This window comes from Mus caroli, chromosome 17, assembly GCF_900094665.2.
Source record: "Mus caroli chromosome 17, CAROLI_EIJ_v1.1, whole genome shotgun sequence".
NCBI classification, from domain to species: domain Eukaryota; kingdom Metazoa; phylum Chordata; class Mammalia; order Rodentia; family Muridae; genus Mus; species Mus caroli.
In genome coordinates, this window is record NC_034586.1 from 2,810,407 (window position 1) to 2,827,066 (window position 16,660).

Genomic DNA, 16,660 nt, shown 5'->3' on the forward strand with positions numbered 1-16,660 from the left:
AAAAAAAAAAAAAAAAAGAGTGTAAAAGCCAGGCTCAAGACTCCAATCTGAACACTTGGTAGACAGGGCCTCACTGGAACTAGTGTGGGCGAGACCAGGCAGTCTCGTGCAGGAGGGTCTCAAACTCAAGCTGCCTAGCAAGACTATGTCTCAGAAAACAAGTCACTGATAGGTGTGTGTGTGTGTGTGCGTGTGTGTTATTAGGTCATGTTTAGACCTAAGTGAGTTGATTTTATTCAAAAGAGTATCACCACATAGTAATTTGAAGTTATTTGTTTTTTCAAAATTGTCTTTTTGGCGAAATGTTTTAGAAAACATTTCAAATGCATATTTTAAATTTTCTATATTTAATCTCTATTTCAACACTTCCAAATACATACAAACAGAAAGCATCGTGTGACTCTTCCTTCACACATCCATGAGAGGTCAGAGCTGAGCCTGGGATGGAAGCTTGCTCCCTGTAAGTCTTGAATCCCCAGAGCCACCTATCAATAGAAGGTCTGTTGGGCATAAAACCCAAACTTCTGTAACATTATCTGCCACTCAGGATGACTATTTATAGGCATTTTTGTAAGACATTTTGTAGAATTTTCTTTATCCATGAATTTCTCAACCCAGTCTAAGAGCAGGCTGTTCCAGAATAAGGGTCAGAATAGGCAGGATGCACTGAGTGGACACACCTATGGACTCCTTCTGCCTGCTGTGCAGAAAATGCCAAGGGAGGCCCTAGCAGCTCTGCTCCTTCATTTCCTACCTGTTTGTTGGGTACAGGTTTGGACTGTTCAAGTGTCTGCTAGGTTTCCACCGGTCTGGACATTAGCCAGCCACTAGCCTTGGCCACTGAGAATTCTCTTGGAATCCAAACTGTTCGGAACAGGCAGACCTTTGCTGATCTTGGCAATGTGAAACTCCCATGTGTTTGTGAGTTTTGGGTTGTTTTATCAGATGTGATTCAGAGGGCACCCAAGGTCTGTCTGCTAGACTGTCACCTCTGTCTTAGCCCTAGAAGGGAATTAGTTAGGCCCCCATCTACCCTAGAGCTATAGGTACCCACACTAGCCCCAGTTTCTATACCAAATCCTAACCAACAGGTTTGCTGACTTTCAGGAATAGACCAAGGGAGAAAGGCAAGCACTTGCCACCAAGTGGGCAGGAGGAGCTCTGGGCTTGGGCCTTACAAGCATGCAGTGGTCTGTGTGGCAGGCTGGAGTTGCCAAAAACACATGGTTGGGGCTTTGTGTGAGTGAGTCTATCTGGGCATTTGGGGAACCCTTGTTGACTCTAGTGCCATCTGAAGTGAGATTGCAGCCTGAAAGTTTCTACTAACTTGGAAAGCCATGGGGCTCAGTTCTCAGGTTTTAAGTTATCCTTATGTTTGTTGATGGGTCTAGAGTAATTATCAGTATTCTCTCTATAAGCTATTTTTTTTTACAAGTAATGCCAAAATGCATGTCCAAACTAACCATTCCTGTCGGCTACTCCATTCCTGTCAGTCTGCCCTAGAGGCCAAGACAAGCTTAGTAGCAGCAGCAAATGATTTCAGCCCCTCTGCCATACCATACGGCTCCTGCTAACATATATGGGGTAGACTCTGCCAAGAGGTCGCTGCATCTGTGATGCCAGACACTAAAACTTACAGGAAAGTCTAGCTCAGTAGGACAGGAAAACACCCACCATTACTGGGCCTGGAGCCTTAGGCTGCCAGACATTTTTTTGATTAATGATTGATAGATGTAGGAAGAACCAGTCCACTATGGGTGATGCCATGCATGGGCATGTAGGTGATCCTAGGTGTATTTAAACAAGCCGAAAGTCCGGCATGGCGAAACATGCTTTTAATCCTGGCACTCAGGAGGCAGAGGCAGGCAGATCCCTGAGTTCAAGGCCAGCCTTGTCTACAGAGCTAATTCTGGGACATCCAAGAGCTACACAGAGAAGCCCTACTTCCTTCGTTTCAAAGAAGAAGGAGAAGAAGAAGAAGAAGAAGAAGGAAGAGGAGGAGGAGGAGGGAGGGAGGGGGAGGGGGAAGAGGAGGAGGAGGAGGAGGAGGAGGAGGAGGAAGTTGAGTAAGCCATAGAGAGCAAGTCAGGAAGCAGCATTCCTCCATGGTTTCTGCCTGGAGATCCTGCCCTGACTTGCCTCAGTGAGGGGACAGTGACTGTAAAATGAAATAAACTCTTTCTGCCCAAGTTGCTTTTGTTCGCAGTATCTATCACAACACAACAATAGAAATCTAGAGGCAATGCCCAAATCCAAGTGAGACTAAGTTTCCTTAACAAAAACTATCAAGAAAGGCTTGGCACCAAGGCAGACAGAGCTTGGTAGAAGAGCTTCAGAAGTTTGAGGGCACCTACAGCCACCTCTCCATCGTCTCTGTGGCCAGCATGAGGAACAGCATGCTGAAGGGCATCAGGAACGAACGCCTCGAAGCACAACTCGATGTTCTTTGGCAAAAACAAGATGGTGGTGGTGGCCTTGGGTGGAAGCCCATCTGACAAATACAGACACTCCGCATCGGGTCAGCAAGAAGTTGAGAGGTGATGCTGGGCTCCCTCTTACCAACTACATGAAGGAAGAGGTGACTGGGTGCTTCACAAAGTTTATAGAAATGGATTTTGCTTGAGTTGGGAACAAAGCAACTCTAACTGTGAGCCTGGATTCAGGGCTCCTAAAACTCCATGGAGCCAGGGCTGAGGCAGCTGGGGCTGCCCACTGCTCTCAAGAAAGGTGTGGTAACTATGGTATCTGACTATGAAGTATGGGAGCTGACCCTAGAGCAGGCCCGTGTCCTGAAACTTTTGTGGGATATACAGTTGGGAAGATTCCAGCAGTTGGACCATGACCTGTCTGAGAGTGCACCAGAGTCTAAGGGAGAATGGGGGGTGGGGTGGTGAAGGAATAGGGAAGGGGAAGGAGGAGAAGGGGTGAAGGGGGAGGAGGAGAGGGGAGCCGACTCTAGGACTTGAGACTAAGGCTTTCTAACAAATGCTTCATCTCCACTGGACCACCCAGGGCTGCTGTCACCCCTCTGGATGGAGCAGCTGTTTATTTTGCTTTGGATAAAGAAAAGGGAAGGTGGTTGAGGGTGACTTTGTTTCTATGAAGAATAAAATTTTGCCTGTCTCTGCCTGCCTCCCTAGTGCTAGGATTAAAGGTGCCCGCCACCACTGCCCAGCCGAGTTTGCTAAACTTAATGTTACACTACTTACATGGGGGTGGTGATCTCTCTCTCCACCATATAAAGAAGCTGTGGAGAGCCAACCTCCGAAAGCCATGGGCCACTCTTGTTCTTAGCACAGCAGAATGGGGCGGGCGGCAGAGAGGAACCCAGCTGTTAGGGTGGCCTGCTGGACCTCTAGAGGCATCACACTAGGAAAGGATGCTCCAAACGTGCCCAAAGGTGCTTCCAGTTAGACCTGGCTGCGCTCTCCCTTGGTTAGCAGACCAATCCTGACCAACCCGACCCAAGGACCAAGAGGCCTTGCCTCGAGTTGCTTGAAGGTTGCAGATCACAGAACACTCATCAGTGCTGAGCAAGAACAGGCGCTGAGATCCTCAGGTGGGGGTGGCACTGTTCCTCACCTGTCACTCTGATAGGCGAGGCCATGTGCATCTCAGCGAGGTCAAGGTCACGCGGTAAAGGAGATAGCAGGGAATAGATGTCTCATCTCTCGGACACAACGCAACACCAGTTTGGGTCGCACAGTGAATTAAAGTCTTCGGTAGAAGACAGCATTTAAAGAGTGTGTCAGGCACACACACACACACACACACACACCACTCACAAGAACATACTCAATCACCACGGTAGTTTCAGAATGAAGGCCACTTTGCGTTTCTGCAGTTCCACTTAGGGAGACTGAGGCACAGAACCCAATGGCCCCATCCCGGGTCTCAGGCGTAGGGGTGGGGTGGGCGTGGGAGGAAGTGCTGCGCCGGGTAAGCGGTGGCGGCAGGGGTGGGGTGCGGGGTTGCCAGCCCTGCTCAGCCCGCAGCCCCCAGCTACCCATATAAGGCCGCGGGAATCCGGGCAGGGTCCGGGCTCCTGAGGCTCTCCGCGGCTGCAGCCTCCTCCGCGGCGAGGAATGTGTGGAATCTCCCTCGCCCGCAGCCGCCCCCAGCAGGGAGGACTGTCCCGGAGTACTGAGCCCTGGCGAGCTCAAGCCCACCGGGCGCAGTCTGGGTTCCCGCTGTGGCTCGCAGGTGCCTGCCTCGCCGCTTGGGGGAGCGCGGTCGTCGTCGGAGAGGCTGGGCGGCAGCGCCACCTCACCTGCTCGGGGCAGTGCGGCCCGGCCCGGGCGGAGGAGGAGGAGGAGGAGGAGGAGGGGAGGAGCCCCGGGCGCTGGAGCCCGGCACAAAGTGAAACTTCTGGTAGCCGCACGCCCTCGGGCGGGACCTGGCCCCCGCTCTCCTCTGCTCCCGGCGCCCATGGCTCTAAGCAAAGGGCTGCGGCTGCTGGCGCGGCTGGACCCCACTGGCCCGAGCAGCGTGCTGCTGGAGGCGCGGGGCCGCGGCGACTGCCTGCTCTTCGAGGCCGGCGCAGTGGCCACGCTGGGTGAGTGCCGCGCTCCCCGTGCTCCCCACTTGGGCAGCAGCGCCGGGGAGGGAGGGAGGGAGGGAATTAGTGAAGGCGAGCGACTTCGTAAAGACCTGAGGACTAGGGGCGCTCGGTTCCCCGACGGGGAGGACCCCGGCGGCTTGGGGATGGCCAGGGGCGCTTGTCCGCGGGAGTACTGGGTGCGGGGGGGGGGGACACCAGAGAGCTGGCACATTTGGCTGGGCGAAGCATCGCGCTCGCCTGGGGGCGGGGGTGTCTCCGGGGGCGCTCTTCCTGGGGCTTGGGGGGCGGGCGTCTGTTCTTGGAGAGCCAACTGGCTCTGATTTCCGCTCCTGGTGCTCAGTGCCGAAACCCAGCATGTTCTGGACACCCTGAGGAGGGTGCCCTGAGGAGTCCACCTAGTGCTCCCATGCTTGTGCACCTGTTGAATACACCAAAGCAGCATTGCCTTGCCTGAAGGGATGACACGTAGGCACCAAAAACAGACTTTGAGAATGGTTGATGGCAACCTTCATTTGTCTCCTATAAATACTCCATCAGAAGCAGGAGTAGAAGCAAATATACTCTCTAGTGACTTTATCTTTATGATGGGTGTTAGGTGAGGGCAAGCCATTGTATTTCATTGATTGACTTCAGAAATTGTGAGATCATTGTGCTCTTACACAACCCTTACAGTTTTAGCTCGCAATAAAGATAAACAAACTGGGGCCTAAAGAGGCTAAGACACTTGCTCCAGGCAACACAGACTTGTGTGTGGCTATTTTGGTGATGTCATGCGGTGCATGCCTTCCTGGTAAGTCCAACTTCCGGATCCCTAGTTTTGTAATTAACATTTGCAAGAAGATCTAGGTAGCATAAAGCCAACAGTCAGATAGGATCAGTAGGGTTTTAATGATGAGCCTTGAAGGGCAGGTTTAAGACAGTGGGTGTCCAGTTGTCCATCCTCCTGGTGTTCCTAGCTAAACAGGATCACTTATATTTTAGGAGGTAAGAAATGCACAGCACTCATTTGTAAAGCGCTTCATGACTCCTTTTCTCAGGTTTGGATGTGTCAGCTCAAGCTACAACATCCATATTTTTGTGTGCACATACACCATGACTTAAAGGGGGTGCATCAATTTCTACTTCCTGGACCATGCCATTAATGTGTAATTTATCAAGCTGGGTGTGGTGGAATACAGCCCACGTTCTGGCTATTCAAGGCGGGAGGATCAATGGGAAGATGGATTAAGCCCCGGAGTTTCATACCAGATTGGACATCCTAACCAGACCTCAAAACATGCTGGCCAAATACAGACACAGAAAAGGGAAACAGCAAATATCTGGCTTGCTGTCAGTCAATTGATTAGGGAAGGAGGATTCTGTGTCAAAAGTAGACAGTCGTGGAATAATTATCACATTATTGCAGTTGGAGTTCTGTCCTGAAAAGTCCAAGCTTGGTCATTTGTTGCAGCCTTGAAAGAAAACCATGGAAATTTCCACTCCATTTTAGTCATTTACTCCATAACACATTTCTCAGAACCCAAAGATTAAATTTCATGATACAAAGTTACTGTGACTTCAAAGAGGTTAAAATGCCTTTCAGCAATGCCAAGCCAAATTTATACCCCAGTGAGAGTGATTTTGAAGCCGCTTGGAACAGGTGTCTCCCATCATGCATTTGAGTTTGGGCCACTATGTGTTTACATGGTAGCAATGATTCAGTACTTTGGATTACAGCAGAAGTTGTAATGAAAAGAACTGTCACATTCTAAACCTTCTCTCCTGTTCTACACTTCTATCTCCCACCTACTGTCTGCTTTCAGTAGACCACTGGCTGGATTACTTGCAGTTTTGGGTTTGTTTTCCATGGTCAACAAAATGAAACTTTTTCTTTCTTTCTTTTCTTTTTCTTTTTTTTTTTTTAAAGAAATTGTAGCCTTTGCTGATAATGTTGTGAGAGGATTACAAGAGAGCCTTTGTTATTAGAAAGGAAAGTTACTGCTTTGTACTTTTAAAACATCCTAACAGCCTCACTGTTGGATGGCATGACTCTGAACCTGAAATCGCCACCTCTTCCCAGGGACAGATAGCTGAGTTCCTTTCCTTTCCTTGACCTTTCTTTTTCCCCAAGAAATAAAACTGGAGAGGTGGTGATGGCCTGGTCTTCCAGAGGAGTAGATCATGGGTTCCAGCACTTACATGGCAGTCCACAACTGTCTGTAACTCCACTTCCTGAAGATCTGATTATCTTTTCTAGCCTCTGAGGTTATCAGGCACATATGGTGTACAGAAGTATATTCAGGCAGAACACCCATATACATAAAATAAAAATAAATCTTTTTTTGTTTGTTTGTTTTAAGACAGTGTCTCATAGCCTAGGCTGACCTGGAACTTATCTGCCCCTACCTCCCAGAATAAAAGATATGTGCCACCCACTCAAATAACTTTTTTTTTAATTAATTTTTATTTTATATTTTGAGTGTTTTTCTAGTATATGTGTCTGTGTACCACACATGTGCAGTGTCTGAGGAGGCCACAAGTGCCTGTTGGATCCCTGGAACTGGAGTTACACATAGCTGTGGGTCACCATATGGATGCTGGAAATCAAACCTGAGTCCTCTGGGAGTGTCCATTGTGTCAACTGCTGAGTCAACTCTCCAGCACCCCCAAATAAATGATAAATAAGCCTTCGAGGAAGGAAGGAAGGAAGGAAGGAAGGAAGGAAGGAAGGAAGGAAGGAAGGTGGGTGCACTATCTCCTGAGTGGAGGCAGCAGTGGGAGAGACAGAGAGGCATGTGAAGACAGTACGTTTATGGCAGTCCAATCCTGACACCTTCCTTATGGGCAAGGGGCATGGCGGCCTAATGGTCTTTCTTGGCCTCTGTGCTCTAAATTGTATCCACACTTTTACTGGGCATGATAGGTGACTTGCATGACTGAGCCAACAGCTTTGAGTGTATCTCTGCCCACATTGTGTGCCAGAACCTTCCTAGTACATGGCCTACCGGAGACGCCATCTTAAGAAATGTTTCCTAGTCATTGGCTGTGCACTGCCTTACAGGTTTTAGGCAATTTGGAAAGATGGGCTCTTGGATTGAATACTGAGCTTAAGGAATTCTAACCACGAGCAGTTGGTGAGGGAGAGAGTCTGTGACCTGTCCTCACCTATTCTAAGCCACCATCCTCTTCCAAGGTGAGCTTTGCTGGTAGTCCCTACACTAGATCCTCCTGCCTGCTAGCAGGAGGCTTGTTGGATGAGTAATTCCAAAGTTCTGGTTGGATAGAATTCAGTTAAGCATCTTTTGTGTGCATCAGGGATAACAGGTCTTCCAGAGGCAGAAGGTGCCTAGATAGGTGCACCAGTTTGGAGACCTTGGTAATCCTTGTGGTGACCCGAGTGAGTGCTTGGAGTCTGTTTCCCAGTATACAGATGTTCTCACCTTGAGTGCCAGGACTCTTCTGTCTCTGTCTCTTTTAGACTCAGTTTAGACAGATGAAACATGTTGATCCTCATTGGATTCCAGCTGCTTTCAGAGTGAGTGGCGCCTGGGAAGAGCCCTGTGTGTTACACCTCGTTTGCTGGCTGATCACCACCTCATCCTCCTCTAGCCTTGTCCCTATTGATGGATGACAGACAGGGAGAGGTAGGGAAGGAGGCTTGAGAGACTTAAACAGTTGGCGAATGCTACTAAATTTTGGGGGGGTTTCTGGGGAAAGGTTGTGCGTGGCCAGTTGGTTTCCTGACTAGCCCAGCTGCTGTGTGTGTTAGATGCCACAGCCATGCTTGGTTTGCATGAGTGAGGTGACCCTGAGCCCGGCTAGGCTCCTTTAGAACTGTTCATTTTCTTAGGCTCTGTAGCCAAAATGTGTAGGGCTATTGCAGAGAACCATTAAGGGGCCATTGTAGAGATACAGAAGAGAGATGGACACAGAAAAGTCCTGATCTGGGCAATTGGAGCTCTGGGCCAGGGCTACAGCAGCTGATGGGCCCCTTATTACTGTATGTGGACCCTTTCTCTCTGCACCCTGTTTATAAAAATGAAAACTAGGTAAACATGTCTATTTTCCTGCTGCGAAGTTATTGTTGCTTCAGTTCTGAATGGTCTCTCATTGGCACAGTGTGGCTCAAAATTTCACTTTTAACATTTAATTGCGAAAGTGTTCAATCATACAGAGAAACAGAGGGGAGAAAAAATCAACCTCATGGACTTATATATAATATTAGTGGCTATCAATATTTTAATAAATTACTATTTTCCCACCACCGCTGTGAGTAAAAAGATCCTCCTAAAATGTAATTTATTCTGTGCCAAGTGAGTGAGAGTTTACTTTTCTCCCGTGACTCTCTCTCTCTCTCTCTCTCTCTCTTATTCTCTCTCTCTTATTTCTGTTCAACTTGTTTATTTTGCCATAAATTTAAAAAATTAGACATCTTTATGTGGACACAGTGATGTTGTGATCCATGCAATGTGGAATAACTAAATTAAGCCACTTAGCATATTCTTTTCAAATACAGTTGTTTGTTTTTTATGATGAGGAAATTTAGATCTACTCCTTCAGCCATTTTGAAATGTTCAATACACTGTTACTAATTCTAGTCACCTACAGACTATGTAAGTTCATAATCACAATAGAAACAGGGTGAGCAAATTCAGGTCATTTGGGAGTTGGTGATCCTTGACTGGTGGGCTCGGGGGGGGGACCCCTTTATTAGAACTAGCCAAGGGACTGTGTCCTCCAGCTTCTGTGCTTGCCCTTCTGAAGTCTCCCGCTCTCCAGCACCCTGTGCCTTGCTGTGCAAACCACCCAGCCTGTTTGCTGATGCAGAGATGTTCCTCAGGCCCCTGACTGATTAGCCAATGTGGTGCCTTCCATAGGCCCCTGGGGCCTGGGTGGGGCAAGTAGAATGGAACCTAAGGTAGCTGAGCATCTGCTGTGTGTACGTGAGACCCCTGGCAGAGGCAGAAGGCCGATGCAGGAGACAGTGGAAGAAGATAAGGAGCCAGGTTTGGGCAGCTCTGCCTGTTGGTCGCATTTTAGACTTGGCCCTCTGGTCAGTCAGGGAGATATGCTTTTCAAAGTAGGAGGACAAAATGTGTTTTGTTTATGTTTGCTAGTTTGATTAAAACAGAGAAGCAGTTCGCCATGGGAGGTATGGGGGCTCCTGGTCCTCTGACCCTACGCCCTACAGACTGCCAGGCTGGCTGCCTTGGGCATGCATGCCAGTCTGTGGGCCATGGCCTACTTCTGGATTTTTTATTTATTTTTTTTTGGCTGCTCAGTTTCTACAACCTTGCCAAATGAGGACTGGGACCATTTTGCCCGTACTTGATTGCCTTTGAAACCCCAGATAAACGGATCTGAGCCACGCTTGGGAACTAGGTTGGAGTCTCTAAACATTTCTGAGTGGGCTAGGTGGCCAACCTACTAAGAGTCAAAAGTCAGGCCCAGTGTGGTGGCGCACGCCTTTAATCCCAGCACTTGGGAACTAGGTTCCCAAGGCAGAGGCAGGCGAATATCTGAGTTCAAGGCCAGCCTGGTCTACAAAGTGAGTTCCAGGACAGCCAGGGCTACACAGAGAAACCCTGTCTCGAAAAAACAAACCAATAAATAAAAAGAGTCAAAAGTCAAATCAGGCCAGGTAGGTGTCTGAAAGTGTGGAAGTTTCAGAGCTCCTTACCATGCTGTAGGACACAAGGCTGTCAGTAGGCAGGCTGGCTCCATTCTCAGTCCAGAACAGCCCAGCTAAGGGCACTTCCCATTTTTAAGGCCCTACTGGGAGGGCTTCAACTTACTGTGATTGTTCTTTCTTCATGAAAATTTAGGTGAATGAAAAGCTTCAAGAGTCACCAGGTCCTTGATCCGGAACTCCACCTGAAGCATTCATGTCAGGAAATAGGCACAGATCAGGAGCCTGTTTAGCTTCAAGGGGGGAGGGGGGTTGTTGCAAGTAGGCTTGAGGGCTTGAGGTTTTTAACCAGTTAAATAAGCTTTGGCTCTGGGGGCTGGTGAGATGGCTCAGCGGGTAAGAGCACCCGACTGCTCTTCCGAAGGTCCGGAGTTCAAATCCCAGCAACCACATGGTGGCTTACAACCATCCATAAGGAGATCTGACTCCCTCTTCTGGAGTGTATGAAGACAGCTACAGTGTACTTACACATAATAAATAATAAAAAAAATAGCTTTAGAAACCAACCCTTAAAAAAAAATAAGCTTTGGCTCAACCTGACAATAGCTGGCTAGCATTTGATAATATGAGTCCGGTGCCTTTTTGAATGGTTAATACTCAGAATAATGCCTATACAAGTGAGCTCTATGTTATACTTGGAGAAACTGAGGCACAGAGAGGCATAAGAACGTGTCTGAGGTAAAATGCCATTTTGCTATAAAAAAAATAAGCAAATATATATTTGAAGAAAGACACCTCCCTTTGTCCTTTTGTCCTGTGGGCTCGCTGGTGAGTATGTCTATCCCACAGTCCATCCAATTAGAGCTGGTTTCATCTGACACACTTTTTACAGAGGAGGCCCCTGCTTGGAAAGAAGTCTCCTACTTTTTGAGCAGAGCTGGGGCATCACTAAAGACAAACCTGATGCTTAAAGCAGTGTGTGCGCTTTAAGCCTGCATTCCTTGGGGGCAGAGCGGAGCCCAAGCCCTGGTGGTCTTTGCTGTGGATGTCTTAGCAGATCCTGTTGCAGCATCCAGGTGCTGAGTGAAAAGCAGTTTCCCCATGGGGTGCTGGACTGAATGAGGGCACCCCACCCCCCAGGAGTCTCCTGCCTTTGAATGCTTAGTCTCCAGCTTGTGGAACTGTTCGGGAAGGATTAGAATGGAATGGCTTTGTTGGAGGAGGTGTGGCACTGGAGGTAGGCTTAGATTTCAAAAGCCCCTACGAGGCTCATTTTCACCCTCTCTGCCTACAGATAAGGATGTAAGCTCTTAGCCAGTGCTCCATGGACTTACCCTCTGAAATACTAGCAAAAGCTCAACCAAATGCTTTCTTTTAAATGTTGTGCTTGAAGAAAATACATTTTAAGCAACAAGGTAAGGCAACTAACTTTTTAAAAAATTCCTCGGATAAGATGTCACTGAAGCCGGGCGTGGTGGCACACACCTTTAATCCCAGCACTTGGGAGGCAGAGGCAGGAGAATATCTGAGTTCAAGGCCAGCCTGGTCTACAGAGTGAGTTCCAGGACAGCCAGGGCTACACATAGAAACCCTGTCTCAAGCAAGCAAAAAAAAAAAAAAAAAAAAAAAAAAAAAAGGTGCCTTGGCGATCATGTTTCATGTCAGCGAGGAACAATAACGAAGACAGTCATACAGTGGAAACCCTGTCACCTCAGGCTCCCTAAGGGCACTCCTGGGAATGTGAGGACTGTTACAGATGAGATGTAGGGCTGGGCTATCCCAAGCTCTGGATTTGAGTCAGAAGTTTCTAAGTGAGGTCGGCTCAGTAGGAGCAGACCCACCCGCTTCCTCCTCTCCTTGCTTAGTCTGTCCTGGGAGCGGGATGCTCTGTCAGGCAGGTGTTCAGAGCAGTGCTGGGCACAGAGGCAGTGCTGGGCGGGCACTGGTGTCTTTGCCAGGGTTTGTGTGGGAATGCTAGGTGCACCTGGCAGCACACGCTTGTCTGTACTTAGGATATATGGGACTGGCAGGGTGCTACTTGCTCCTGAGGCTTCCTGGCTTAACAAATGCCTCAGAACAGGATTCTCTGGGAATGCGTTAGCCACAGAAGACAGGTGGCAACTTGTTCTGGTGGCCTGGAACATGTCCTGATGTACAAACACGGAGGTCTGAGTTCACCCTGAAAGCAGCACTCCCCCCAACCCCCCACCTCTGTGCGTGCTCTGCTACACCTTCAAGCCCCGGAGGATGATGGGCCTCTCTTCTGCTCTCCTGGACCCCATGCCCACTGTGCAGGCAAGCTCCTGCTTTGTCCTCAGATCACGTCTGCTTTAGGTAAAGCTATGCATGTCCTGAGAACAGGGCCCCATCCTGGCAGGTCTTGGGGAGGCTCGGAGCCATATGTCCTTTGTAGATGCTCAGGCAGGGTAGATATGGCTATCCCATTGTCTTGTCAAGATTAAGATGAGGTCTCAGGGGCTGGAGAAATGGTTAAGAGCACTGGTTGTCCTGCCAGAAGACTGGAGTTCAATTCCCAGCACCCACATGGCAGTTTACAACTGTCTATAAGTCTTATTCCAGGGGACCTGACACCCTCACACAGTCATAAATGTGGGAAAAACACCATGTAATAAATAAATAAATAAATAAATAAATAAATAAATAAATAAATAAATTTCTTTTTAAAGATGAAGATGAACAGTGAACCTGGCATCTAGCTAGCATTCCTCCCTCCTGACAGGGCTGCCTTTGTGTGAGTATTGATGATTCGCATTGTTGGAAGTCATCTTTACCCAGAAAAATGAAACTGTTCCCCTTAGCAAGCCCCTCTGGTGTCTGCTCTGCCCATCAGTCAAGGGCAGAGAAGGATGTGGCTGCTCCATGTGGTAAACTGACCTTAGAGAGGTGGCCGCCACATGGGACATCTGCTTTTCTATCCTGGCTGCCGCCTTTTGGTCAGCTGCATGGTCTCAGGTACCTTTTCTCCCTGAGAGGACGCACATGTCCACCTAGAAGCAAATACCAGTGCTGTGGGTCCTTCAGAACGGGAGACTGCCTGGCTTCCCTCATCCGGAACTTGGTGCACATTTGTCAGGGAACGTGACAGCTGCTGTGGCCACAGAGACCAAGTCATGGGACAACTTAGCCTTCAGGGTTGGCTCTGGGCTCCTTCTCTGCTAGGCAAAAATCACAAAGCAAGTACAGTGTTGTAAAACCCTGACTCTCCATCTGCACCACCTGCGGATCTTTAAATGCAGAGTCTGCTGCAGTGGCGGGGCAGGGCAGGGCAGGGCAGGGTGTGTGTGCGTGTGTGTGTGTGTGTGTGTGTGTGCATGCGTGCATGTGTGCATGTGTGTGTGTGTGTATGTGTGTGTGTGTGTGCGCGTGTGTGCGTGTATGTGTGTGAAGTATTGAGGCTTTACTTTATCACTACCGTGGGAGAGGAGGCTTTATTAGAGCTCTGCCTCCCTAAACCATTCTTCCCTCAGGGGAGGGTTACTTAATCCTCCTACTGTTCAGAATCGTAACCAGGAAGCAAATGATTACAACAAACATGGCTTCTCCTATCATGAGAATCCTTTTTTTTTTTTTAGGATTTATTTATTTTATTTATATGAGTACACTGTAGCTGCCTTTAGACACCTCAGAAGAGGGCATCGGATCCCATTACAGATGGTTGTGAGCCACCATGTGGTTGCTGGGAATTGAACTCAGGACCTCTAGAAGAGCAGTCAGTGCCCTTAACCACTGAGCCATCTCTTCAGCTCAAGAATCCTCAAGAATTTATTTCTGTGTATGTTTGTGCGAGTGCATGCCATTTGTGTGCGGGTACCCTGAGGTCAAAAGAAGGCACAGATCCTCTGGAGATGGAGTCACCGGATGCCCACTCTCCGGTAGCCCCAGCATCTCCTAGCCCCTCCTTTAAAAAAAAAAAAAACTTCCACACTAGGCCTCTGGGCCACTCTTTCCTAAACCACACAGTGGCTCCCAGCCCCTGGCGGAGCTTACTGAGGTAGGCTTCTCTCTTTGATGAGTCCTCTGTCCCTCCCCTGCTTCCCCTGAACGCTGTGTTTACTAGACGAGCACTGTGGCCTGCGGCCCACCCCCAGCCCCACCCACAATGAGAGTTTTAAGCCACAGTGGAAGTTTGTTGTTCGGAGATCACCACTAAAATAGTATCAAACCGTATAAACCAAATGTAAAATGAAGAACAGTCATGGCCTTGTCTGTGCACAGGTGGCCTAGTCACCCCAGGTTCTGAGTGTGCATCTGACCTTGGTGACATCCTCTAATCCAGGTTTCAGGTTAGCTTTGCTGTTGAAAAACTTGGGGCTACTAAGAGTTGACTGGAAGATGCCTTCAAAGTGCAAATAGGCTCAGAAGAAAATCTTAACAGTGCCTGCCTAAGAAGGAGTGGGCTTTGGAGATGGTGCCACCACCACTTCTTGGGGATCCCAGGTGGCTCTTTACTTCCTGGCTGTCTTCTCTGTCCTGAACAGTCTGAGGAACTTAAGGTGTTGATGTCCATCTTGGACACCCAGAAATTCCTAAGATCTGGTCCCGAGATGTCCAGGAGCGAAGGATAGTTATGTCTGAGCTTCTTGGCGCCTTCCAGGAGACAGATGGACAGACAGACCCTCGAGTGTGCAGGAGGTCAAATCAGAGTGGAAAGTATTATGTGCTAGTTTGGTCGCTAGCTTGACACAATCTAGAGGATGGCCTGAGTGAGAGGTTGTTTAGATCAGTTTGACCTGTGGAGATGTCTCAGAGACAAGCCAGAGTGTCTTGAGGTGTCTTGGTGTGGGAGAGACTCTATATACTTTTGGGTGGTGAAGAATTAGACCAGAAGGTTTGAAATTGTTTGGTAAGTGTCAAGTTTACCTCACAAAGGTACATTTATAAAGCCCAGCAATGAGGCCGGAAACACAGGGCAATGTGACAGAGGGCTATATGACTTTTTGTTGCTACAATTAGAGACTATGACCAAGGCAGTTTATAGATTCTTGAGTTTATAGTCCCAGAGGGAGCGTCTGCATTGACAGGGGAGGTGTGGTAGCTGGTCTCTTGAGGAGGTGTGGTAGCTGGTCTCTTGAGGAGGTGTGGTAGCTGGTCTCTTGAGGAGGTGTGGTAGCTGGTCTNTGTGGTAGCTGGTCTCTTGAGGAGGTGTGGTAGCTGGTCTCTTGAGGAGGTGTGGTAGCTGGTCTCTTGAGGAGGTGTGGTAGCTGGTCTCTTGAAGAGGAAGTTGGTTGGATCACATTTCCATTCACAGCAGGGAGCAGGAAGCACACAGGAAGTGGGGTGAGACTATGAACCCTTAAAGCCCACCCCCAATGGTGTATGTCCTCCTGAAAGACCCTGTCTCTTAAAACGTCCTCGGCCTTCCCAAACAGCACCAGCAGCGGGATGGCCTAGTGTTCAAAACCCTGAGGCACTCATTCAAGCCACTCCAAGGCCTTAGACGGGCTGGCAAAAATGGATTGCTTTAGTTTATTTAAAAGGTAGCCATTTGACCTGGGGCGGGGTGTCTTGATTGATTATTCAGTAAAGTGAACTGAGTTTAGAACCCCAGCTCCCATGTAAAAAAACAAAAACAACAACAACAACAAAAAACCTCAGGCCCCATCATCTGCCTATTGTCCTAGCTCGGGGAAGTGGAAGCTGAAGGACCCGGATATTCAATGGCCAGCCAGGCTAGCAGAAGCAGTTAGCTCCAGCTTCATTTAGAGACTCTAACTCCAAATAAGTTGAAAAGCAATTGAAAAAGATATTCAGTGTTGAACTCTGGCTTCTATACACATGCACATGTGTATACACATTTGCATACCTATATGTGTGTGTTTGCTCCACCTCAGCAAACACACACACACACACACAGAGCTGGGGGAAAGGGTGGATATTTGATAAATAAGGATGCCAGTAACTACTGTGACATCTGATGGGTTCCTTGGTGAATGTTCCCAATCAGGCCTTGATTAAACACACAGACTTAGAAACCTGGGTGTGCAGGGTGGGGCTTCTGCTTCTTACCCAGGGAAGTTCGTTCAGGAGACTGTTCCTACGACCAGTAGTCTGATAACTAACACCTCCCCCATCCTAAAGCTCCGTGCTCCCTAGGAGTGAGTCTCCCACATGGAAATCGGATGTGCTTGAACTCCAGGTTTCATGAAAGGGACATAACATGTTATGAAAGTCAGCACATCTAAGGACATCCCAAGTGTGACATGCTGTCTAGATGCTGTAATTCACTTACTGGCTTTTCTTGTCTGGGGTTAAATATCAATCAAGATCTTTTACTAGAATCAGTATTATCAGTATTAAATTGTTAACAGTTGACATTCTTCTACCTTTTTTTTTTAAAGATTTATTTATTTATTTAATGTAAGTACACTGTAGCTGTCCTCAGACACTCCAGAAGAGGGCGCCAGATCTCGTTACGGATGGTTGTGAGCCACCATGTGGTTGCTGGGATTTGAACTCTGGACCTCTGGAAG

The 16,660-nt window shown here is 48.4% G+C and overlaps 1 protein-coding gene and 1 pseudogene across 9 annotated transcripts in view; both read left to right on the forward strand.

Annotated features, from left to right (window-relative positions):
• The first annotated feature begins 2,242 nt into the window (after positions 1–2,242).
• LOC110283900 lies at positions 2,243–2,894 on the forward strand (annotated as a pseudogene).
• A 1,455-nt stretch (positions 2,895–4,349) lies between these two features.
• Synj2 (synaptojanin 2) overlaps positions 4,350–16,660 on the forward strand; it is a 97,692-nt gene continuing 85,381 nt past the window's right edge. For all 9 annotated transcript variants that reach the window (XM_029471528.1, XM_029471525.1, XM_029471526.1 and 6 more), the window contains exon 1: positions 4,350–4,555. In XM_029471528.1, coding sequence (XP_029327388.1) covers positions 4,429–4,555 — 127 coding nt within the window. In that variant the 5' untranslated portion in view covers positions 4,350–4,428. The remainder of the gene's footprint in view (positions 4,556–16,660) is intronic.